Consider the following 23,753-nt stretch of genomic DNA (forward strand, 5'->3'; position numbering starts at 1 on the left):
TAGCATGCAGGGAGCCTGCCGGACCCTGGAAACCGTAACCCTCAGCCGACTGTGGTTAAGGCAGTGGTAGAAAGGCACCCTGCACATGCCCAGTGGCACCCTGGACATCGGTGGTTTGCACATTCTGGGGCTGGGCATTGCAGCAGAAATAAAAAGCAGCCGAACTGCAGGGAGGCAGCTGGGCAGGCGTGCACACCAGGGAGGCGGAAAGCAGGCGCTGGGAAGGCGCTGGGACGTGCGCACAGATGGCTCCTCGCGCAGATCTGCGTGTGTCCCGGGGGGGGGGGGGGGGAGGCGCACTGCAGAAAGGGATTTGCAGCCAAACCGGTGCTCCCTGCTCAGGAACGCCTGGCGGGAAACAGGCATTCCGGGAGGATGTCCAGGCCGCTGCCAGACCTGGAGCGTGTGGTCGGCGCCAGTCCTGGAGGGCCCCTTGGAAGGCCAGGTGTGCCCGGGGCCCCCTCCCTCAGCGAGCAGCCCTGCCCAGCGCCAGGGCGGGGAAAGAGGAGCAGCGGGGCTGGAGGCCCTTTCGACCCTCCGGGCCGGCCCTGCGGGGCCCACAGTCCACGCACCGCAGTTCTCCAAGGAATGCTTGCAGGGGTGCGGGTGGGCAGTGGTGGCGGCAGGAAGCAGCCTCCCTTCTGGGGGTCCTAGGCAGACCCCTCCGTCCCAGGGGCCAAGTCCCCCGGGCGCCCTGCTTGCAAAGACATGCCTGAGCCTCAGACGGGAACGGACCAAAGCTCTGTCCACTCAGGATGCTGCTCCCACAGTGGCCGGCCAGCCAGCCTTCTGAGCAGAGCCCACTGGGGGGATAAAATAGCAGTCACACTTTGGACCAATTTAAGACAACCCGCCCCCAGTCCACCCAGTTTATCTGCAGCCCATTTCTCACTCAGGAGGGGCACTTGTGCCCTGGGCTTCGGCAAGGCTCACACAGCAGAAAATACATTCCTCCACAGGCCTCAACTTGCATGTTAGGCTGGAACTTTGCTCCCTGATGTGCTAGCTTTCTAGGTGTGGGGATTCCATTTCATTTTTACATATGGCAGTGTACCAATGTGAATTGATCCCTTCAGGGTGAACCTGCCTTTCTCATCAGCTGCCTCCCTCCCTCCGCACTCTCTCTCTCTCACTCACACACACACACACACACACACACACACCCCACCCCCAGGCGCTCTCTGCAGCTGACTCCTGATCTAGAGTGCCTGCATCCTGTGCTGGGGAAGTGGGTCGGCTTGGGTTCCTAGCCCTGCAACCCTTATCTGAGCTGACAGAGGTGGCCTCACTCGTGATGGGGAGGGGCCCGATTCCTGGTTCTGTGGGATTCTAACATTCCTTATCTGGGGCAACTCAGGATTGCAGGGACTCCAGTGGCAACCCTGGGACTGTCCCGACATGCTATCAGCCCAACACACATAGCAGGACACACTCTGGATTTGGCGTTTTCAGCTGGGCAGGGGGATAATGATCTAAAGGTGGGGGTCTAAATTGGTCTCATGGTCAGACTATTGCCTGTTGAGATTCAGACTTGTGGTGACTTTTCCCCTCGTTAGGGGCGGGGGACCATGAAGCTGGTCTCTGCCCAGAGGGTGATGAATCCAGTGGGTTTCCAGAGGGCTCTGGGGACTTTCTGGCTGCTGTGGCTGCTGGTTCTGCTGACAAGCATACAGAGATCTCTGACATACAGAGATGACCTGGCCGTTGATTCCCTGTCTCTTGAGTGCCCTCTCTAGAGTTGAGCTTTTGTGGCTCCTTGGTAGACCCTGGACTGATGTTTGCAGAGCTGGCCCAGTGCAGCATCTGCCCAGAACTGAAGACGCCGGCGTGTGGATGAACGAGGAGGTGAGCTGTGCACCTATATATGTCTACTCAGGAGCAAGTGCCATCGGCTCACCACACGCTGATTTAAGTATATTCAAGAGTAGGTCTCACTGATGAGAAAAGGGTGCTGGAGAGCAGCAGCCGCGGCCCAAAGCAGGGTGGATGGAGGCGAGAGCAAGGAAAATAATAAAAACAGGGAATTGAAAGCAGGCATAAGCACTAAGACCAAGGCTTGCCAGCAAGAAAAGGCTTCCCGGAAGAAGCTTGCCTAGCAGGCACTGAACGCATCGCAGGGCCGGTTCCCTAGAATGCCCTAGGAATAGGACCGTGGCACCGCAGGCTTTCGACCTGCTGCGTGGAATCGCCAGGAGAATTTCCTCGGATCATTTCAGTGACCAGACAGAGTGGCGAGGAAGGAGGTGGGCTCGCAGGCGCGACACACACACGGGTGCTGGGCCTGCGCGGTGCCGCTTTGACCAGATGCCCCCAGCTAAGCCTCAATTTTTGGCAGGAGCCCTTCAGCATCGATAGCGGAGGTTCCTGCCATTTCCCGGTTTGCTTCTGAGCACCGTTTGCCGTGCCTCGGGATTCAGAACTACGCAGAAGGCAGGCGGCTGTCGCGGAAGGCACGGCTGCTCGGAAAGCCCAGGAGAAAACGAATTTGCTTAAGAAACGAAGCACAAAGTGAAGAAGCGATGTGAGCGCTGAGCTGCAAAACCACACTTTGAACCAAGGCAGAAGTGATCCTGGATGGCGGCTGTTGTCATTCGTAGCGTGCCAGGTTCTCGGATGTTCTGAATTAAAAAAATCTTCAAAAATAAAAATGAGGAGGGATAAGGAGGCTGGTGAATACCAAGAGAGGTGTCTTGGGAGCACAGTTGGTGACCGATTGGAGACTTCAGGGCTCTATTGGGTTTTTCATAGTAGATTCTGTGGCAGGAAGTGATCACCAACCAAAATTTACACTTTATAGATTATTTTTGCTACATTGGGTTATTGCTTACAGTTAAACTTAGATTGATAGATGGGTGAAATACAATTCTTTATTACAATCCAATTTGGCAGAACAATGTTATCGCAGGAGCTTTTAAAATTAATAAAAGTTTGACAATTCCCAGCATTCCCCAGCTAGGAATGGCTGGGAATGCTAGGGAACTGTAGGACTTTTCCCCTGCCTGCACAGGCAGAGGGCCGTGCCAGTTGTTCGATTCAGCTGCCTCCGTTAGTGGAAAAGCTGCATCACGAAGCCTACATACATTCTGCAAGTTCTCTTCATTTTTGCTGTTTTCTCGTCTTTTGCAAGTCAGGGACAGCAGCAAAGAGTTACTCCTGGGCCATGGAGTCCCTTGTCCACCCTGTTGGGAAAACCGCGTCACTTATTCTGTGAGCTCAGAGATGCCATTTCCTGCACCTTCCACTTCCTCTGAAGGGCTAGAAAATCGTGTTCTCATGCAAGCTGATGTCCTTGCAGGAATGTATTTTTGCGCATGCACTTTTTCTACGCTCCCATTGAAACACGGCATGCGCGGGCCCTTTGGGGCAAGGTTTGGGATGTTGGCTGGAAATATCTGTACCCACAAACCATTGGACTGGGCTCTGGCCAAATGTCAGGAAGAAATTGCCACGAGCTAACTGCTTCATGGCCAGGTCCCAACGCCCAGGCCTTGCCCTTGCAGCGGCTCCTTTGCACACCTGGGCAGTGCAAGTGCCCCCTGCACGCGGCCAGGCTATTGCACAGATCGCTGTGGGTGGGCGTGAAAGGTGGACAGCAAAGCAAGCTGACAGGAAGGATGTGGAAGCGTTCAAAACTGGGTGCCGGAGGAGAGCTTTGTGAATACTCTGAACTGATAGGAAGAAAAATGAGCAAATCAAGACAGAGCTTTCCTTAGAAGCAAAGGCGGCAAAACTGAGGCGGTCTCTCTTTGGGCACATCGTGAGAAGGCCGGACTCCCTGGAGAAGCCCATCATGCTGGGGAAAGTCGAAGGCGAGAAATGAAAGGGAGGACCAAATGAGAGATGGACGGACTCCGTCAGGAACCTACAGCCTAGAATTTAGGACAGGGGCTAAGCAGGGCTATCGTGGATTAGGCATGTCAGAGGGGTTTCATTTGTAGGGTGGCCGCAAGTTGGAGATGACTTGAAAGCACTTAACAGCTGACGGAGAGCACTGGAGACCAACACAAACCCCCTCGCCTCGGCCCGCACGTGCCACGTTTTATGCCTTGGATAAACTATACAAATCAGAGAATCCTTGCATATTAGACACACATTCATTGAATACATTTATATGCTTCTGATTTCCAAAAGAGGAAGGAGAGAATGCTGTGTGAGGCTGACCCCTCACCTGCTGCTTTCTTTGTACCTGTAGGGCTGGAGAAATGTGTCTTGGGATCTGCCCAAGAGCCCAAATTCTGCTGCACGACGACGGAGACATGAAGCCAGAAGCCCCAGGCTTGGAGCACACCCGCGAAGCAGGTACTGCCTGGCGGCCAATGAGGGGTGCGAGCCATCTCTGGGTCCCAGTGGAGAGGGAGTGCCTTCCTATTCTTTCTCCTTCCAGGCCTTTAATCTGCCGCAAATGACTAATACAAGCGCATCTGAGCAGGTTAACAAGACTAATTCAGCGATCGTCGCGGTTGCTTCCCAGAGCCCACCCACAAGAAGCATTGCAGCAGACTTTAGCCCCCACACGGGAGCAGTTTTCCTTCCCGACTACTAAAAATAGTCCCAGAAGAGGAGAACTTGTTGGACCCTTCCATACTCGCCCGCCCAGACCCTGGAACACATTGTCTTCGCACAGAAAGATATGAAACACACATTTAAAAAAAAATCCGTATCCTTTTTATTCTCAAAGTTGCTTGCCTGATATTCCTTCTCAGACTGAAAAGCAGATGGATCTTTACTAAGACAGAAAAACAGTTTGAGAGATCAATACCCGAGATGGATAAAAACAACGGTATGACCCTAGGGGACCGATATAAAATTAACCGGGGCTGGGGGCAGAGGAGAGCGTCCAGGACATGGTCTGCCAGCACACGTGTGGAACCTTCAGCTTCACCGAGGATAATTTTCCACTTTGTGAAAGGTAGACACGAGGCTCTGCTTCAGCGCCTCCTCCGGTCCGGACTCCGGCTCCTTCTACGGCCACCCCTGGAAAAAGACACAGAGAGCGCCCCACCATTCAGTGGCATGTTGTGTTTCCCCACAGACGCAAAGCCTGAGAAACCAACAGGACCGGTCCACCGGAGGTGCGCAACCAGGTCATCCCGCCATCAGGACCATTCCATGTAGAAGACCATTCTAAGTTGGGTCGAAGCTTGGTGCAGAAAGCCGAAAACCCAAGTCAGCTGCTGGCAGAGGGCAGGATCCTCCAAAACTCCTCCCGCCCCACAAGCACGTCATTCCTCAGAAGCTTGGCCGAGAGACGCATGGACCCCAGCGGAGCTCGCAGGCCTCCTCCAGGGAGTTCCACGCCTCGCCTCCACCCTCCCTTTGGTGAAATGGCAATACTGAGAGCAAGTTTCAGCCACGGTAACTTCAGAGTCACGGTTCACAGCCACACACCCGCCTTGGGGGGCTGTGAGATTATATGCTAACTACACGCGGTTCCTGCCCCGCACTTGTCACCGGAAATCGCTCACCTCCGCTTGCCCTTGGGGGGGCCCCTGACGAAGCACCAGTCCACGCTGATCGGCTGCCCCATGAGGTCCTGCCCGTTCAGCCCCTCCATTGCTGCCTGGGCTTCTTTGTACGTCTCGTACTCCACCAGCGTGTAACCCTGCCAGAGGTCCCGGGGAAGAGGCATCAGCCACCTGGAGACGCATCCTGGCACGGCTTCCGTTCGGCACGTGCCGCAGCGGCTGGCGACCCACCCTCCTGACAGGCTTCACCTCCACCACCACCATTTTCGGAAACCAGCGCTCCCCACCCTGCCCTCCCCAGTGAGGCCTGCCCTCTCGGCAGCGAGGCCACTGCCTGCCGATGATGATGATGATGATGTGAGCTGCAGTCCGACACACCTGGAGGGCACCAGCTTGGGGGAAGCCCCCCCCCCCGGTCACAGACACCCTGGCCTCAGTCTGCAGCTGGAAGGCACCTGCCCCCTCCGTCCTACAGCCCGGTCCCACGGAGGTTCCCAAGCCCACCGCCTGAGCCTCGCACGGTCCAATTCGGCGACGCTCCCCCAGTGTGTCTCCGGCATCGCCCCTTCCGCAAGCGCCTGCTCCCTCGGGAAGGACTGGAGCACCGGGCGGGCCTCTCTTGCGTGTTGTGCAGCGGTGGCTGCTGTTCAAGAGCCACAGGACTGGCACCACCACCACGGTGCCCACTGCCTGTCCCCATCTCAGCGATGCTTCCTGGGCCCATCCCAGGGGGGCCTTTCCTACCCCCGTGCCTTTTCCCCAGTGGGGAGAGGCTAGAAAGAACACCCGAGCAAGCACCTCCCACCTTCAGGTAGCCGGTCCGCCGATCAAGGTTCAGGTGGAGGTTCTTGATTTCGCCGAACTCCGCAAACTTGTCGTGAATGTCCTCTTCCGTGGCCTCCTCGTGGACCCCCGTGACAAAGAGAATCCAGCCCTCGACCGCTGCAGCAAGGGAGCCCAAGGCGCAGAGAGCCACCAGTTAAGCTCAGCCCAAGGGGCCACACGGGAGGCCATGGGCCAAGGTGTGGGGCTGCGGGGAAGCAGACCGCTTGCCCTCTGGGGCATACTCACATCTCTGAGGACCTGGCTCATCCCCGTCTTGTTCCACACTGTCATAGTCCTCCCGAACGCGGGCCCTGGACCCCTCCTCTGTTGGCACACAGACAGAAACACGCTCAGGGGGGCAGAAAGCACTGGCAGTGCCCAAGGTGGCCCTGCCTTCTCTGGGGCGAATTACCACGAGCAGCCAAGCAGGCCTTCCCCAGGCCACTCCGCCACAAGCACTCCAACCTCGTGCTGTCCCTGTCCGGGAGTCCACACCGTCTGTTACCGCCCTTGCCATGGCAGCGCCCCTCCCTCCTCCGGCGAGAGCAAAGTTGAGTGTGACAGGGACAAGCCTCCACCTCTGCCTGGGGCTGAGGAGGCCTGCTGGGCTCTGGAGGACCCCTGAGCGCTTCTGAAGCTCCAGGGGACCAGACACAAAGCTCCCCCCTCCTCTGCCAGGCCAGCACGAATCCATGCCCTGTGTCCCCAGGGAACAAGCAGCAAAGGAGGCTGGGAAGACGACCCACTGAGGACCGGCAAGGGTCAATGGAACCTCTCAGTGACTGCAGACAAACTGAGGAACAGAACGGAGTTGGCACGCCACATCGCGGCTTGCGAGAGAACATCTTACCTGACCCAAACCCTCTTCCTTTCCTCTTCTTTGCTTTCTCTTTCAGCTTGTGGATGCTTTCTGAAAAGAGATCAAACATGGTTGGGTCAACAAACCCTCCAACAGAAAGCATAAAATGGGGGTGGGGTGGACTCCTTCACAAAAGCTAAATTATGTTATCTCTCTGCAAACCCTGTTCCATACATTGGAGACATACAGTGCAGGATGCATTCCTTGCGGGCAGGGAACAAGAGGCAGCGGAGGGAGAAGCACCCTCACCACACAGACCGGAAGGAATAAATGAATTTGGGAAGGGGAGAAGTCGCCAGAATCCATTTGTAGGGGTGAGCAAAGGAGCTCAACTCTATGGGAGAAGTGCGAAGAGGTTGCTTGTAAGGCAGGACAGAAAGGAGAGACTAAATAAAGATAAATCTCAGGATGGAAGGTAGGAAAATAAAAAACAGCTTCCAGAAATCAGTCAAATAGTATTCCAGTTCTCAAAACTATTTGGGTAGGAACTACAAGTGTATTCATCTTTAAGATCCCAGAGGATTTGGTGGAGCTTGGTTCTGAAGACTGCTCAAGGAAGGCTCAGAACAATGTCTGTGGTGTCTTCCCCCATCTTAATCTTCTCTCAACAACCCTGCAAGGTCAAACCAGAATGTGTGACCTCAAAAGTCCACTAGAACATCCCTGAGGGCTGAGTAAAGATGCTCGGCCCACAGCTTCCCAGACCAAGGGCAGCCAAAATCCAATTAGGCAAGTTTCTCCCAAGCAGCCAACAGGGCTGTCCCTTCCCAAGGCTGAAAAAGTTGTCTTTGAGATTGGGAAATAGTAAGATTTCCCTATCCTCAGATAACCGCCTAGAAAGTCCTACGGGAATTTCAGTACGGTATATACTTTTAATAAATAACCTCCCACATTAAGCAGGCCAAAAAGAGACAAGCGGAAGGGTGAAGAAGGGGAAGAAGCCATCTCTGCAGTGGTCCAGCAAGCTCAGCAGTACAGAATGTACCTCAAAGGAACTGCTGGGCTGAGCTGGCCCAGCATCAGGAGAGGCCTGAATGGTCCGAAGAGGCAGAAGCCAACAGGATGGGCCAGAGGAACGGCTCATGCAGAGGCCGAGCAAGCAACTCCTTGTCCATTCCTCTTGGTGTCCCAGAGCAGCCCAGCATGCTCCCCGGAGATGGTGGGATTCGAGAAAATACGCCCAGAGTGAGGAGACTAAGCTACTGAACGAGGGCGCCCGGCTCAGCAATCTTCTCCTGTCAGCAACTCCTTCAGGGGGCGACCTAAATCAAGGGAAGCTTCAACGCCTTCCCTACACCTACAAAGGGAAGATATTACTACTGACCCACCTTACAGGACTACAGTAAGGACTACAGAAAGAGTGCACCTGAAGGGCTCTGAGCAACCCCAAAGAACGTTTCTATATTCCTATGAAGTCACCTCCCCGGACAACCAAGGAAGGGGGGGGGGGCTGGGTTGAAGGGGAGATGAACTACAAAACAGGGACCCCAGATTCGAATCTCTCAGCTGTGCCATCATGTCAGCCTATGGCCCTCTCTTTTCACTACGAGGAAAGTAAGACTCCTCTGCCTCCCATCCATGTTACACCATGTATGTAGCAGCATGTACATAACATGGCCTGGGTCTCATTTATTTATTTTCTATGCTGTCCAATCGCTGAAGCTCTCTGTGATGTACGTACTAAAACACAAGTAAGTGTGGCCCGGTGGTCGGAGTGCTGGACTGGGGCCCTGGGAGATCCAGGGTCTGGTCTCCATTCAGCCATGATCACTGGGCGACTTTTGGGCCAGTCACTCACTCTCTGCCCAACCCACCTCACAGGGTTGTTGTTGTTGAGGATAAAATGGAGAAGTGGAGAACCTTGTAAGTCCCTTTGGGTTCCTTGTCAGAGAATTGAAAAAGCAGCAACAGCAACAGTAATCTATTATACTGGAAGCAGTCACACAAGGGAGTGGGGAAGAAATAAAAGCTGAGGATCGCAGGAAAGAGACAAAGATTGAATCCCGCCGCTGGCCTTTGGTAAGCCCCGCTCTCGCCCCCTGTGTTTCCCTTTGCAATGTTAGGATGGTCAAATGTCCTTGCCTTGCACAGCTATTGTTTGGATACTGAGAAATTGGACAGCGAGGGAGGCAGGTCTGAATTTACTGCCAGATTTCCAAGAGATGTGCAGCGGATTAGCAGAAGTTTCTGGCTCCCACTGTCTAACAGCAGCAAGAATTCCCCTCCACCACACGCAGAGAGAGTACATTTTGCATGGGTGGCCTTGCCTGACACTGTTTCCCAATTCTCAGTGCAGCCTCCCCAACCCGGTGCATTCCAAATGCAGCGCTCTATACATACAGTACATAATAACAGTCCAACACATCTGGGGGCTCTCGGGGCACGTCCGCTCGCTTGACCCACTGAGCTGTAACCACCAACACAGACACGACTGGCATTATGCTCCTCTGTAACAGGGGCGCAATCCTATGCTGGGAGTCGTAGGCTTATTTTCTGCCCAGCCTTGCATAGGATTGTGCCCCAAGAGATGCTACTGTTAAGCAGCAGATACGGAGTACCATTAAATATCACTAATAAATAAGCACACCGCTGCGGGATTGTTTCCGTCTGGAGTCGCACAGGACTGCGCCCCAGCAGCGCGTGTTCTGCCCTCCCCTCTCAGGAAACAGACACAGAGCGAGTCAGAAGGGGTCCCCCGGGCCATCTAGTCTGACCCCCGGCTCCAGCTAGGGAAGAACCCCTAGAAGACCCCGCACTCTTCTTCCTCGGGTGCCGTGCCTTTTGCGCTGTATCCTTAGCCTATGTGAGTCGCTCTGGGGCCTTTTCTCGTCCCCAGAAGGAACAGCAAAGGCATAAATGCACGACTGAAAGAAGAGCGGGAGTCGCCGCTGGGGTGCTGTCGGAGCGCCCTCACTCCCGTCTCGGCGAAGGAGGGCGCCGGCCTACCTCACAGGATTGGTGTGAGGCCTACTGAGAGCGTGAGCAGCAAGGGTCCCGCCCCGGCCGTACCGTCGCCATCCTCGTCCATCGCGAAATCCTCGCCGCCCGCCTCATGGAGGTCCAGCACGTCCGCCATCTCGGCGCCCACAAGCGACTTCCTCGGCCCGCCGCGCTCACCGTCACCGGAACCCGGTCAGCGCAGAGGGGAAGCGCAAGGCACAACGGGACAGGAAAGGGCGAGAGGCCTGCTGGGAAGGGCGACCGGAAGTCGCCCGGAGCGCCATCTTGAGTAGGGCTCCATGGCGCGGGGTGAGGTTTGCGCTTGCGCGACTAATCTGCTCGGGCGGGAGAGGCGAAAAAAGCCGCGTGGCCATCGCGCATGCGCAGGCGGGAGGCATTTAGAACGGGCTCCTGGGAGGAGGGCTTGGCACAGCCCGGGGTGGACGGGGCGGGTGCCATTTTGGGAAGGTCTGCATTTCCTCCAGCTCGGTCCGGCAGCCTTGCGATCCCCAGTGCCAAAGCAGTTGCACCACCCGCCCCACACACAGTGGCAAGGGCGGGGTAGCCACGGTAGCCCCAGCGAGGGGGAGAGGCCATGGCCTCAGAGGGCAGCAAGGAGGATCGGGGCCTGGAAGCAAAGCCCTTGGAGGAGAGGCGGAGCGAACTGGGCATGTGTGGCCTGCAGAAGAGGAGATGCGAGAGCGCTCTGCCAGTCCTGGAATCTCCTCCATCAGCCCGGAGTGCAGGACGCGGGATAACGTCGTCAGTAATGGACGGCATAGAAACAGTTTAAGTACTAAATAAGCAGCGGGCTCAGGTGGCAGGCAGCCAGGTTCCGGCTAGGTACAAGGAAGAGCTTCCCGGTTGTTGGAGCAGTACAGCAATGGAACCCATGACCCCGGGAGGCGGTGGGCTCTCCCACGCTGGAGAGGGATGGTTTAACTGGGAGCCCTGGACTGAGCAGAGGGTCAGATGGCCTTCAGCCCTTCTGACTCTTCCCTTCCATGATTCTGCTTTGGCTGTAATGCCTCTAAAGCAGCTTGTCTCTGAAGGGCGCCTGTGCGTGCGAAAGGGATGCACGGACCAGGGAGAGAAAGACTGGACTGCATAAAAACTTCATGTGGAAAGATGCGGGGGGGGGGGGGGAGCAAGTGCTGAAGCACGTGTGGGCAAAAGGCAAGCCAGCTCAAGGGACGCAGGCGAGATCCTCCAGGCCCCTAAACTTGTGCTTTAGGCAGCACGGTGGGCCGAGTGGCTGGGACTCCAGCAGAAAGATTCGATTTACAGGGGACAGGAAAGTCTATGCTTGGGTTTGAATCACTGGAGAAGCTTGTCTTCCAAGATCACTGCTTTTTGTATGGACAGGAGAAAGGAAGGCATTTGCTTTCAGAAAACAAGTCCTGCAGAAAGATTTGGCAGGGGAGCAGCCAGAGGTGAACCACATCCGGGGGGATCCAGTGCAAGGGAAACCACCCGGGCCCCTGAACTGCAGGGTGGTAAGGTGCGGGGGGTGATCCAAGGAAAGACTCAGGGCTCCACCACCCACTGACAGCCCGTCTGTCTCTGGGAGGCAGATTGGGAAACCCAGATCTTCCCCAGCTCCACACTCACAGCTCCCAGGCAAGCCATTTCCCTCGCGGGAAGGTGGCTTGCTTTGCCAAGGACGCCTCCGTGGAAATGCGTTCCCCACCTGAACTTGGAAGGGGCGCAAGCCAGCAGAAGCGTCCTGCTGCATCAAGCGTGTGCGGCTCATACGTGGAGCCCCTCTGGACTCCGCCATCTTGCTCTCCTCAGTGCTGGGGCTCGCCCCCCACACCAGGCCGCGCGCTCCTTCTCAGCCCCCACAGCCCCTATCGTCCGTCCTTCCGCTCCCACTCTGCTCGAATGGTGAAAGCACTCGAGGCAACATGAAGAAGGGGAAGGCCTGGAAAAACGTGGCCGTCCTGGCCCTTTGGTGGCAGCCTGCCCAGGGCCATCTTGATGCATGGGCCGGATGGGCACTTGCCCATGGGCCCCATACTAATCTGTAAACCCTTGGAAAATTGGAGAACTTCCAAAATTAACAGTAGTTGTAGTTGTTGTAGGGGCCCCGGTACACTGCTTTGCCCGGGGCCCATCATGCTGTTAAGACGGCCCTGGGCCTGCCTCTAGGGATGGCCTGCCTCTTGGCACCACGGCTGTTTGCTGCGTGAGGACTGGCTCCCAGTTGAGATCATTCGCTTTTCACTGCCTGTATGGTGAAGTCAGGGAAAGCAGGGCTCCATCTAGCCTGGGCTCCATCTGCTGCCTGCTTACTCGAGAGTAAGCAGGCATGTACAAGGCCCAGTCTAGGCTGGGGCTGCCGCAGAGGGATGGGGTCCAGGGAGAACATGGTGGGCATGTGGGTGTTCTAAGTTAAGGGAAATGCAGTCCTGTAAGCGGCATGTGGAGCACAGAAGCGCCTCCGGAGACAGCTGAGGGAGGGGGAGAGGATTTGTGTCCCATTGAGGGACAAGTGGGGACGCTGCTGATGAGCCTCCCACTGGCATTTTCCGGGGGGAGGGGGAGAAAAGCTCTGCAAACAGATGCACTGAGCCGTGGAGTTGTTTAAGAGCAGCAACCTTTTGTGTATCTAACCCCAGTCTATAGTCTATGTTAATTATGTTATTGATTATTTTTAACAAGAATTAAATAATTGGCTGAGATGTATTCCTGTACACCACCTAGGGAGTTCATTTGAGCTGTTTGTCGGCTTATAAATGTAAAGATAAATAAATTCACATCTGAGAATAGTTTTAGCCACGTGCGCAATGACTAGCTTGGATTTCCCGTCCCAAATCCCTCACTTCACATGGACCTCAGAACAGCAAATGTTCCTCTTAACTAATTGCATCACTTGCCTGGATCTCGTGCTCAACTGCAGGTGGACGCCTAATTTCTCTGTGACTTGTGTGTGGATGTGTTGCTTTGTATTTTTTTACAAATGGAATTTCCCATAGCAAACCAGAATAGAATCGGCATAAAGTTTGTCGCCCTCTCTTGGGTGCGTCGCATGGCGACGGGGTCTGAGGGAAGCCTAGTGAACCAGCCAAACCAGGCCACCCAGATCCGTGCAGCACGGTGGTCACTGACTGGAAAGCGGGCCCCGTGGGGGTCCCTGCGGCGGCTCCCAGGCAACCGGTGCGCCTGCTCCACCACCTCCTGGAGCAGCCCGGAGCCCCAAATTAGCGCCACGCAAGAGAGGAAGGGGGCCGTTTCACAGTCTCCACTTGCAAATGTCATCTTCACAGCCCTCTATTTCTGGAGGGAACGTTACACAACCTAAATACCTCTGTAAAGTATCTTGTCCTAGAGAAGGTATGGTGGCAGTTGCGAGAGGAGGCGACGTGCCGTTCCGAATGTGAAACAGCTGCAAACTGCATGGAAGCGCAAGATGCTTCGGCATTGGAGCAGCCGCTTTACGAGAAGCGATGGCAGACCGTCTCGTGGCCAGATGCAGCCCAGACTGCAAGAGAAGCACTGAGCCAGGTGCTGAGGAGCAAATGGCTCTCCTTCTGTGGAAGCGGTGTCACCGAAAAGGTAACCAACGGCATTGCCCCTTTGCTGCAAGGAAAAAGAGCCAGAACTGGAGCAGCCATCTGCCCCGATCCAGGCACTACTCTAGATAAAAGCCCATAAAGCGTTTTGCAGACAGGATGAGCTCTTGCTCTCTCTCAAGCTCTTACAGTCCGCAGCTTATCCTTAAGAAGGCGACACACGGCGGCGCAGACGGAGCTCCAGCACATTGAGAAGAGCAACCTCGAATCTTGCTGGGGAAAAAGGAAACCACTACCCAGAAAAGCTATTTTATTGTATAAAATTATGCATTACAAAATAAGTACTGGACTTTATAGCGTATCGTGGAAGGAAAGGTAGACAACGTGGAAATATTTTTAGGTAACCTCTGAGCTAGAAAAACAGCACCGAAAACTGGGAGAGTATAAATAGGGAATAAAAAGGAGAGAGAGGCAGACGATTCAGAAAAACAATTCAGAAAAACAGCACCAAGGATTTGGGGGGTGGGGTCCTACGGGGCAGCTGCAGCATCCCCATCAGCAGAGGTCTGTAGGCAGGTCTCCTCGAGAGAAATGCAGGAGCTACTGGCTTGTAAGAAGGAACTTAAACCCTGCAGTCTGTCCACATGAGTGAGGGTGAAGTCTGAGACGTGTGTACATACCCTTCAAAATACACTTTATAAGCCAACGTTACAAATGCTCTTACAGGTTAATACAATTGTGCAAACAAGGCTGTATTAAAAATATATATATATATAAAGGACAAGACAATTTTAGCATTTCAGGTATACGAATTACAAGGTGCCGAGGCCAAAAGTAAGCCGCTTCCGGAGCTCAGCATCAGACAGCCACAACGCCCCACCTCTTCGGAAATCCCTTATGTCTTCCCTCCCTATTTAAGTGAGGGGGTGAGAGAGCCAGGCCAAGCCTCTGAACTCGGGCTTCAAAGCCGCACTCAAGGCCTCCGAGTCTGCTTGTTCAGGGTGAAGCAGCCAAGAACTAACTGATCAAAACTCCCAGGCGCAGCTATCTGCTTCCAAGTTCCCAGAAAGCACGTCCTGGGACAGCCCCCAACAGCTGCTGGGTGGCCATTATAAAAAAAGAATGCAAAATCACGGCCAGCAGCTCGATGCACATGAGGTCACATCTGGTGCAGGGGAGCGGTCCCAGTCCCAGTCCTGCACAGTACTCAGTTCCTCAAAAAGGCCTCCAGACCAGGCCCACTAACCGAACCAGCAGAGCCAGCCTTCCGCGTGGGCCTGCCTTCCACTCTCGGCTGGGTTGCCTAATGCAGCCTCACAGGCACATCTCCAGAAGAGCCAAGCCGCTCTTCCGAGATACGGCTATTCTCACGTTCATGAGTGGTCCCCAAAGCCTGCACGAACCCTTCCCCACAGCCTTCATCCATGAGGCCTGCCACCCTTTTAGGGCAGCTGCAAGGGGCTCCTTGCGAATGTTCTCGCACATCCTGCCCACCCAGACCAGGAGCACCTACGGCTTCCCCAGAGCCCCATCACCTAAGCAGCAGCTGGTCGTTCAGTGAAAGCACCTTCTGCAGCGAGGCCACCTGGGCAGGTGTGGCTGGCTCGGCCCGTCTTTGCAAGTGGCGCTCTCAGCGATATCCCCGACTTCCAGAGACAGACCGGTGTTGCTTCGCTTGGATGACCTGATCCTGGCCCAAAGTCCAGTGTGCGGGAGCTGTGATGCCGGCCTTGCCCGTGTCCTCTTCCAGTGCTCACCCATCAAGGCACGAAGGACGAGTCCTTGGCAGTCTCCCCCCAACGGGTAAATTCATTCAGTATCCCCAGTCATGGAATACGCCTCCATTCCCTGGGCGGCTGTATCCAGAACCTCCAAGTCCAAGGAGAGGGAGGATGGGGGACAACTGGATATTATTCCAGGAGTATCAACTCAGCAACTTGTTCAGAGGTCCCCGTGGCAGTCCTAGGCTGTCACCTCGGCCTCATCATCCGCCCAGAGGCCTCGCATGTACCGAAGGGTGCCAAGTCTCTCAAATGTCATCTGTGCGTCATCTCACTTGGAGGAAGAGTCCCCACCAGGCTGCTTTTATCTTTAGCAGTGCTCCGTCTCCTCTTCTGGTCCCCTTGAGACAAGGGCTCCAAATCAGGGCCCACTGGGGCTCTGGCCACCCTGTGGCCATTGCTGCCTATTCAGGAGGTTTCAGATGAGGCCACAACCTTGCCCTCTGCGGGGATCTTTGAAGCCAGCCAAAGCAGCCTCAGAAACCCTTTCCCTCACCCTCGCAGCTGCCTGCATGTTGCTCCGAGCCGGCCTGTTGGTGGCGAAGTGCCGTGGCCGTCGCGGTCGCTCCGGGACTTGCTTCTTTTGGTCAGACGAGCTTCCTCACCAGCTCTCTGCATGGTGGGTGGCACCACCTGCACCTTGGTCAGCTCACGACTCCGGCCTGAGCAGCGTGGAGATGCCCTGCAGCAGCCGCCCCACCGAGCCACGCGGGGGCTCTGGGCGGAAAGCCGCGGCAAGTCTGCGATCCAGCTCTGGGATGGTGGTGCGCGATGCGGGTGCCACGAGGCGCCGGTCTTGTCCATGGCTGGTGCAGCACCTCGTGCAGAGGCTGGGCAAGGCAGACGGACAAGCCGCTTCGTGCTGCCTAGTCACGTCACGCAGGGCCTTTCCGGTGGAGAAGCGCGGCCACGGAGGGCCGGGACAGGCTGCCCCGGTTGCTCTTGGCAGCCGCACACAGCCGCCTGCGCACGCCTTTTCTGCCTGCCGCGCCATCCCACTGCCCCCGACGGCGAGGACCCGTGGGGCTTTCTCCAGCCGTCCAGCCCGCTGTGTCTCCTCTCCCTCGGCTGGACACGCTTCGCCCACTCGGTCCGTTTCTCCCCGCCATGGCGCGTCCTCCATTCTTCCTCCCGCTGGGCTTCTTCGGCTCGCCACCAACTTCTTACCTGTGGCCTTGGTCCCCCCGTTGCTGGCCTGTCTTTCACTTCTTTTCGCCCCTTCACCTGCTCTAGCTGGGGCTTGAGGTGGGTCCGGCCCCTCTGGCTTCGTAGGGCAATATAGCAGACCGACTTCAGGGTTCGGCCGTGGCTTCCCAGCCTGCGCTGTCACCTCGCTGCAGGCCTCCAGCAGCTGCTGTGCTGTCACACAGAGAAGGCTGATGCCTTAAGCTGCATCCTTGTGCAAACGACACAAGACACACGTGTTTCCACATCGGCTTGTATTTTTAAAAAGGAAGGACGCAGCCACACGCCTGGCTGCACACTCGCAGCCCCTTTTGTCCTCTGCCTGCAAAGCAAGAGTCAAAGCTGACGCAGACACTCTCAGCACCATGTGCTCCAGCTGAACGAGGGCATCCAGCCCCATCATCCCGTGACAAATTTCGATTGTTTTCTGAGCCATCAGAATTATTGCTATTAGTGGGTTATACCATAAAAGGACTTCCTGAAGGCGACAGGAAGCCAGGCTATTTTTCCTCACAGGAGAAATAACCAGAAGGGTCCGAGAGTTTCATTCACAATGCAAGAGAAAGCTACAGTGCTGCAGGAAGGGAAAAGACAGAAGATGTTGCACCCCCCCCCCCTCCAGCTGCCAAGGATTTTCCTGTGCGTGTTTCATCGTGCTCAGAAAGGCAGAGCCGGGGGGCCTGCTCCAGCTGCCTCTTGTTCAACCCTGCACGTGGCATGTCCTCGGGCGGCTGCTGTTCCGCGGCCTGCAGCAAGCCTCTTGCGTGTGGCGTGCATGAGCAGAACAGGTCCCAGAAATCCGAGGCAGGTAGCCCTGACGAACCGGGATCAAATCAATTTTCCCCCGCCTTCCTCAGGCAAAGGACACAGTGCTGCGGCTAAGATTTGCTGCAATTTTTGTTACTCCCATGAGTCAGACGATATAAAGCTCCAGGCCTTAACTGTCACCACAGCTGCTTTCCTGATGCTGCTGTAAGAATCTGGTGGGTTGATTACACCCTGCATGCAACCTTAATTAAGCTGAATTAACTACCAACCACTTGCTTGGTGTTCACAGTCAGGACCAAGATATTAAAATCCCCATTTCATCCAGAATTAGGTACTGAAACTTGGGAACACAGTGAATCCTGGAACCATCTCAGATGATACAAAAGCGTTGGGCTGTCATGATCTTAGGTTAAGGACTCCAGAAATGGACCGCGAGCAAGCTAAATTAAGGCCACTATCTTCCCTGGCAGCAAGCCCCACTGAACACTGCGCAACTTACTTCTGAGTAGACATGTAAGGCTCGGATGGCGATGCAAAAGTATCACAACCCAGCACTCTTGAGAGGACTGGTTTCTCCTGTAACCTGAACCCTTCCCCCTTTTTAGTGTTTAGGGTTCCTCTTCCAGCTTCCCCTACAGATACAGGTGCAACTTTCCCTTAATCGCCACATTTTGCCAGTTCAGGTTCCTGTCTTAGTTCGGAGGGCAGTCCGCTGCCTCCTGCAGAGACAGAGGCGAATGGCACAAGCAGAAGTTGCTTCTCGGGGCCCAGCTGTGAGCTGACCATCGGACAGAGTTGTCCTCTTCATGTGCAGCAGCGCGTTCCCGCTCCCGGAGCACCCGGCCTCTGAAGCTTGCCTCATGCGACGCTTTCTATATACATGCCCAGTATTGCTTGTTTAAGAGTCCTGCTCCTAGTTTTATTCTCTTCTTCAAAAGTGCATATAAAAGTTTGTTTTCTAGAAAAGTTTTGGAATGCCCGAAGAGGCTAATTTCTCCCTGCAGCGCCCAATTATTAATGAATGACTGAACTGTGGCCATTTTACCAGCAAGATGCTCCCGTCATTGTGGCCACCTTGCAAGCCAGCGTGCCACCGCAGGCTCCAAGACACCAATGGCAGGGTGTGTGGGCCGCATGCAGCACACTTCACAGCAACTCTGCACACTGTCTGACACAACAACATAAGCAAAACCTTGAGCACCACCGGAGTCCAGGGCTCTGGTGTGAAATGAGCCCAATCTTGGAAATTGAGGCATTTCAATTGGTCTTTTCTTGGCTTTCCTCTGTGACCCAGTAAGGCTGTTTGCACATCTCAGCAGTATATTGTGGGTTAATAAGTTGTGGGGAGATGCGCTGTGTGTGAGCCACTTGTGGTTTCCTTCAACAGTCTCCAACTGGTATGACCAGACGCTATCAGCACAACAAGCCAACACTGACTGAGTTCTTCAGGAGCAGCAACACCACCCAGCTTAACCCGACAATTGTCCACCTGGAGGTTGTTTAAAGCAACCAGCAGTCTCCGGCGTGCATCCCACGGCCGTGACACACAAGCGAGGGCAGTGTGGACCAACTGCAACCCATTCAAACAATTCTGAATTCATTAGGCAGATGGGGCTGGCACGGAAAAGAGGGCGAGGAGCATCTGTGGTGCACCTGAGAAGCAGTACTTCTGACGATGCTCCCCAGTAAGCTTAATCAGAAGATGAACGTCACCTCTTCGGCCAGGATAACGCCTTTAAGTATCTTGCACCTACTGGCCTGGCGCCAAGATTTCCTCTTAACATAAGCCATCCGTAGAGCAACTGCCTGGCAGAGGCATGAAGAGAAGAGGAAATAATCGTACCAGGGCAGTCCACGTGATTGCCACAGTTCACCGCAGCTTGCTTAAGCAAGCAAAAGTTGCACTGGATGCTGGGAACTGTTTGCATAGTCAGGCTGTGCTGAGTGCCATGGTTTATCATGCCATCCAAACCCCAAAAGGGTGGGAGGGTTGCTGGCATGGTGAACAAACCGCCCATAACCCATGGTCTGTTTTAGGGCTGTGCGTGGTTTGTTAATGATGCCAACAACCCAACCTTGCCATGATAAGCCACAGTTAACAGCAAATGTTCAAACTGGCCACCACCAATCGCTACAACCCGTAACGGGTTAAATCAGCTGTGGCGAGTCCGAGGCAGGCCCAGACGCATCTCGCTAGCCCATCCTTCGCAGCATGGGAAGAGGAACCGGGGTGCTCACAGTGGGGAGGATGTGGCAGGAAGACACTGGGCAGGCCAAGACGCCACAACGCTGACGCCTCTCCCAACGCGAACCCTCCCAGGAGAAGAACAGCGGAAAGAAGCCTCTTGCGTGCTGTGCTTTCAAGGTGAGGTGGAGCTTATCAAGGTTTGCCAAAAGCAGAGGTGCACGGGTTCGCCTGGCACAGGAATGCAGAGCCCGTTCTGGAGGCACTCCGGCGTCGGAGGGGGCAAAGGCAAGGGCACGAATGCTGGCCTATTTTGCCTGTCGGTGACGAAGCCCTACAAGAGGCATTTCACCCTTCTAGAAGGGGGGAAGGACTACCCAAAAGCTGGTCAACCAGCAAATGACTGGTGTTTGGGGGAAAGGGGCACAGCCATTTGGGAAACCCCGGTGAGCCACACTTGGGCCAGGTTTGGTCCACAGGACGCGGGTTCCGCAACCCGGCCTAACACGTAGCTATGCTTTACACTCTGTGGGAAACACTGGCATTTTCCTGGCAATGCGACATTTCCAGTTAATACTGCTGACTGTACAGTACCTGGGTAAAACTGAGATCTAAGCAAGTAAATGTGAATCTATTTAATATTGAAAAGGCTATCGCAAAATGTGCTCTATAAGAAATTCTCTAGCGGTGAGAGAAAAAGATCCAGATATAAAAGTCTATATAGAAATTTTTAACAAAGAAGTTTTAAAAACGGGCCCCTGTTCTTGGAAAGGAGACGCCTGTGCGCATGCTTGTGATGTGGTTCATCTTAGAATGAAAGTGGACCTCTGAACTCAACATCTTGCCAAACTTCAAAATTCAGATTCTGAAAGGTTCGCTTTGCTCCCTGGCTGAAGGATACCGAGATCTTGCAAGTGCTTGGGTGGCGGGAGGCCAGGCAGCCAACACTTGACAAGTGGTTTCGCCTAAAACCCCTGGAATCCACACAGCGTGTTGTAGGGCCGAGAAGGCAAGCGAGCCCGCAAGGCCCTGAGGAAGGCTCTGCTCCCTCGGGTGTGTGGCAGCACCAGGTGGTCCCTCCCTCCAGGAGGCTAGTTTTGGGGGCGGGGAGGGGGCAGGGCTGGGAGGGGACGGGGCAGGGCAGGGGGTGAGGAGGGGGCAGCCGCTGCCGTCCTAACAGCTGGAGGAGTGTGTGTTCCCCAGCTGGCCCGCCGCCAGCATGAGGATGTCCTTCCTCTCCTTGTGGAAGCGCAGCTCCTTCCCTGCCAGCCGGGCATCGTCCAGTTCCCTCTCCGTCGAGGCGAGCTCCCTGGACAGGGCTCCGGGCACGCTGCGCTCCCGGGTCGCCCAGTCCGCGGCCATCTGGGTCCGTATGTCATCGTCCAGGGCGCGGTGGGAGTAGTGGGCCAGCACCTCCTGCAGGCGAGTCTGAGCGTGAGCGGGGTCTCTGGGCCGAGGGGCCCGCCCAACCCAGGGCAGGGGGTGGAGCTGCCCGGGACCCGCCACGGGGAGCGCTCGTGGCCAAGGGGTGGGCCGGAGGGCAGCACTGCGGGGAAGCCACGTGCGCTCGGCAGAGCAGGGACCGCTGCCCCGCTGCCGCCACGAGCCCTGTGCGCCTGAGAAGGGATGTGCCAGTGCCCGCCTCCGGCTGGATCCAAGCGCCGGCTGGATCCCGCTGGAAGTCCCCACGTCGCACGGGCAGTCCCAGGCCCCACCGCTGCAGGCGCAGAGACGCCGAGTGCGCCCCCACCCCCCCATCTGCTGCTCCGCCAGCTGCACGCACCTTGCGCCGAGGGTCGGGCGCCGGGGAGCCTCCCGCAGGCGCTGCTTACCTGTCGTGAGCACTGCCTCTCTCGCATGGCTTTGAGGCTGCCGTTCCAGTGCAGCAGCTGGAAGACGGTCATCAGCTCCTGCCAAAGGAAAGCAGCTCAGTTCTGCGCACGCCTTCGATTCAAAGTGCTGGCGTTTCGCCTTTGATCGTTTCATGTGCTGCTATCAGGCTTATGGACCGCTCTCCTCCACTCCTTGTCGCAGGCGTGTGGGTGGTGGCTGGGAAAGGAAGGGGTGCTCTCTTTGTGGAAAAATCTCTCCAGAAATGTTCACAAGGTGCCTCTCTTGATGTCATTTTGGCTTCCAGCAAAACCTTCCAAACCGTAACTTTTAAAGCCCAGGTTATTAGCTCTATGTGGCTCCCCTAACTTCTGCTTTTAGAGGATTCTGTTTCTTTTATTGTGTAGTGCTCTATAATGAGTTTTGTAATATTTGCTGCTGGAAGCTATCGTGGGACGATTTTGGAAGAGTGACTTACATGCACTCAAAATACACTGATCTGTGTTCCAGAACCCCACATTTCTAGAGAGCACACCTAAATCTGTCTGCAATTGGCTGTGATCCAACACCGAGGTGCAGCAGTTTTGGTATTCATGGGGAGGAAGGGAGAGCTCACTGCTCTCCAGGTGTCCTTTCCCGATTTAGTGCGATAGGATTGTATGCTAAGACAGGACAGGAGTGATCACTGATCCATGGATGACAATCCCCGCCTTTATAAAGGCCCTTTGCATGTCTGAAGGGCCTGTAAAAACACAGTGTTATTCTAATGCTCCTGCGTTGCGTAGCTGGACTGAAACAAACAACCAAACAACCGGCGCTGGCCATCTGGGGAAACACACTGACATCTGCGGAAGGATTGTACGGATAATCCCGAGAGATGCACGGACCGTGTCTCAAGCACTTATGTGTCTTGCTGACACAGACCCAGGGCCTCTGTGCTGCACAAAGAAAGCAACGGCAAAGCCAAGCTCTGCTGATTCCAAGAGCAACCCCATAAAGAGCTCTCATGCACACAGGCGGCCCCAGACACACGGTGAGGAGGGAGGGAACATGCGGACAACAGAGCCGCTCTGTCTGAACAGGCCCACGAATGCAAACCACACGCTGCCAGCCCGTGGGGCTGTTACCCTTCATGGGAGACGAAGCCAAGGAGAAGCGGGCTCCCAGCAAACCCCCAGACGAAGTGTCAGGCTGAGGCGCCTGCCTTCGGAAAGCAGCCTGGCCCCATTCCAGGCCCTAACCGTTGAACTCCGGGGGCCCCTCTCCCTTGACCTAGTTCCGCCCTATTCAGTGTGCTGCCAACGTTGAGTGACAGTCAGCGATGCCTCCAAGGACATACAATAAGCAATGTTCACAGTTCCGTCAATGCATTTGCAAGGTTTAATTGCTCAAGAATCCTGCACGGCATCTCTCCAGTCCCAGGAGCAGGATCAAAGGAGAGGCAGTCTAAGTCCCAGGGAAGGCTGGATAAGCTTTTTTCCCTCAATTAAGTAGGCCAATTTCTCTCCCTCCAAAGGCAAACTGATACAGAAAAGAAATGCCTGAATTTATCTCTCTCCCTCTCCCTCTGCCTTCCGCTCACACAGACAGAAGATTTACAACTTATCCAAAATTCCAATTTTTGTTCAGTCAACAAAACTGAACAAGTAAGAACTATTAATTCCTTAAGTAGTACGCATGTTTAAAGCATTATACAGGTTTCACTCTTATGGGTTATGCCCATATTTCTGAATTATAGGAAGCCAAACCCTCTTGTGTTTCTAGACAATCTGGTCTCCCCCTTTACTTCACATTTTGCTTTAACTGGCAGTTTTTGAAAGATTAAGGCTTTCTTGGCCTTGCGTATACAGTCCGCAAGTTCTAAAAGTGAAGACTGGGCTGCTTCATTCAAAGAGTACCTGGAATTCTAGCATGGACTTTCCTTTGTTGGACTCCAACATGAAGCGAAAAGCACCGATGCCTGTGCCTGGATTATCTGCTTCTTCTCTGTTCCCCTGCAAGAAAGACAACCATTTCAGGAGTTTCGAGTAAGCAGAAACAGTTCCACTCTGCCATAGACCCCTAACGTGTGATTAGAATTCAAGTGAGCCACATGGACTTGAGCAGTTTGAGGATTTTTCAGTGGATATCCATTTAAAATACCTATTTAAAATGGGCATCCATTTAAAATGGGCACTGGAGATGCACATGGTAGGTATTCCATGAGTGGAGCCGGGGGTCAGACTAGATGGCCCAGGAGACCCCTTCTGACTGGCTCTGTTTCTATGTTTCTGTTGCTGCCTCTGGTTTGCAGAAACAGGCCCCCACAAAATGCAGTGTTTCTCTTTCCACAGAAGCCACTGCTCCAAATTATCCCCCCTGCTGTTGATGTAGCAGTTCTGCTTAAACGAGTTAAAAAGA

The 23,753-nt window shown here is 54.9% G+C and overlaps 2 protein-coding genes across 2 annotated transcripts in view; both read right to left on the reverse strand.

The window, feature by feature from the left end:
- Window positions 1-4,642: 4,642 nt before the first annotated feature.
- Window positions 4,643-10,308, reverse strand: RBM8A (RNA binding motif protein 8A). Its single transcript, XM_044449335.1, has 6 exons — window positions 10,159-10,308; window positions 7,141-7,200; window positions 6,537-6,614; window positions 6,271-6,407; window positions 5,466-5,602; window positions 4,643-4,974 (listed from the first exon to the last, which is right to left on the reverse strand). The coding sequence occupies exons 1-6, from the start codon at window positions 10,223-10,225 to the stop codon at window positions 4,929-4,931; spliced, it is 525 nt and encodes a 174-aa protein (XP_044305270.1). The 5' UTR covers window positions 10,226-10,308; the 3' UTR covers window positions 4,643-4,928.
- A 3,589-nt stretch (window positions 10,309-13,897) lies between these two features.
- LIX1L (limb and CNS expressed 1 like) overlaps window positions 13,898-23,753 on the reverse strand; it is a 29,699-nt gene continuing 19,843 nt past the window's right edge. The window contains exons 5-7 of the mRNA XM_044449052.1: window positions 23,252-23,347; window positions 21,356-21,433; window positions 13,898-20,939 (exon numbers count right to left, since the gene is read on the reverse strand). Coding sequence (XP_044304987.1) covers window positions 20,697-20,939; window positions 21,356-21,433; window positions 23,252-23,347 — 417 coding nt within the window. The 3' untranslated portion in view covers window positions 13,898-20,696. The remainder of the gene's footprint in view (window positions 20,940-21,355; window positions 21,434-23,251; window positions 23,348-23,753) is intronic.

Source organism: Varanus komodoensis, unplaced genomic scaffold (assembly GCF_004798865.1).
Source record: "Varanus komodoensis strain SLA01 unplaced genomic scaffold, ASM479886v1 scaffold57, whole genome shotgun sequence".
NCBI lineage: Eukaryota > Metazoa > Chordata > Lepidosauria > Squamata > Varanidae > Varanus > Varanus komodoensis.

What these genes read in the sequence shown, in the direction of transcription:
- RBM8A (XM_044449335.1), bottom strand. Translation starts at nt 10,225, where the DNA reads ATGGCGGACGTGCTGGACCTCCATGAGGCGGGCGGCGAGGATTTCGCG. An exon ending in GATGGACGAGGATGGCGACG is followed by an intron (nt 7,201 to 10,158) that starts GTACGGCCGGGG and finishes ATCTCTTTTCAG; the next exon opens with AAAGCATCCACAAGCTGAAA. An exon ending in AGGAAGAGGGTTTGGGTCAG is followed by an intron (nt 6,615 to 7,140) that starts GTAAGATGTTCT and finishes GTGTGCCAACAG; the next exon opens with AGGAGGGGTCCAGGGCCCGC.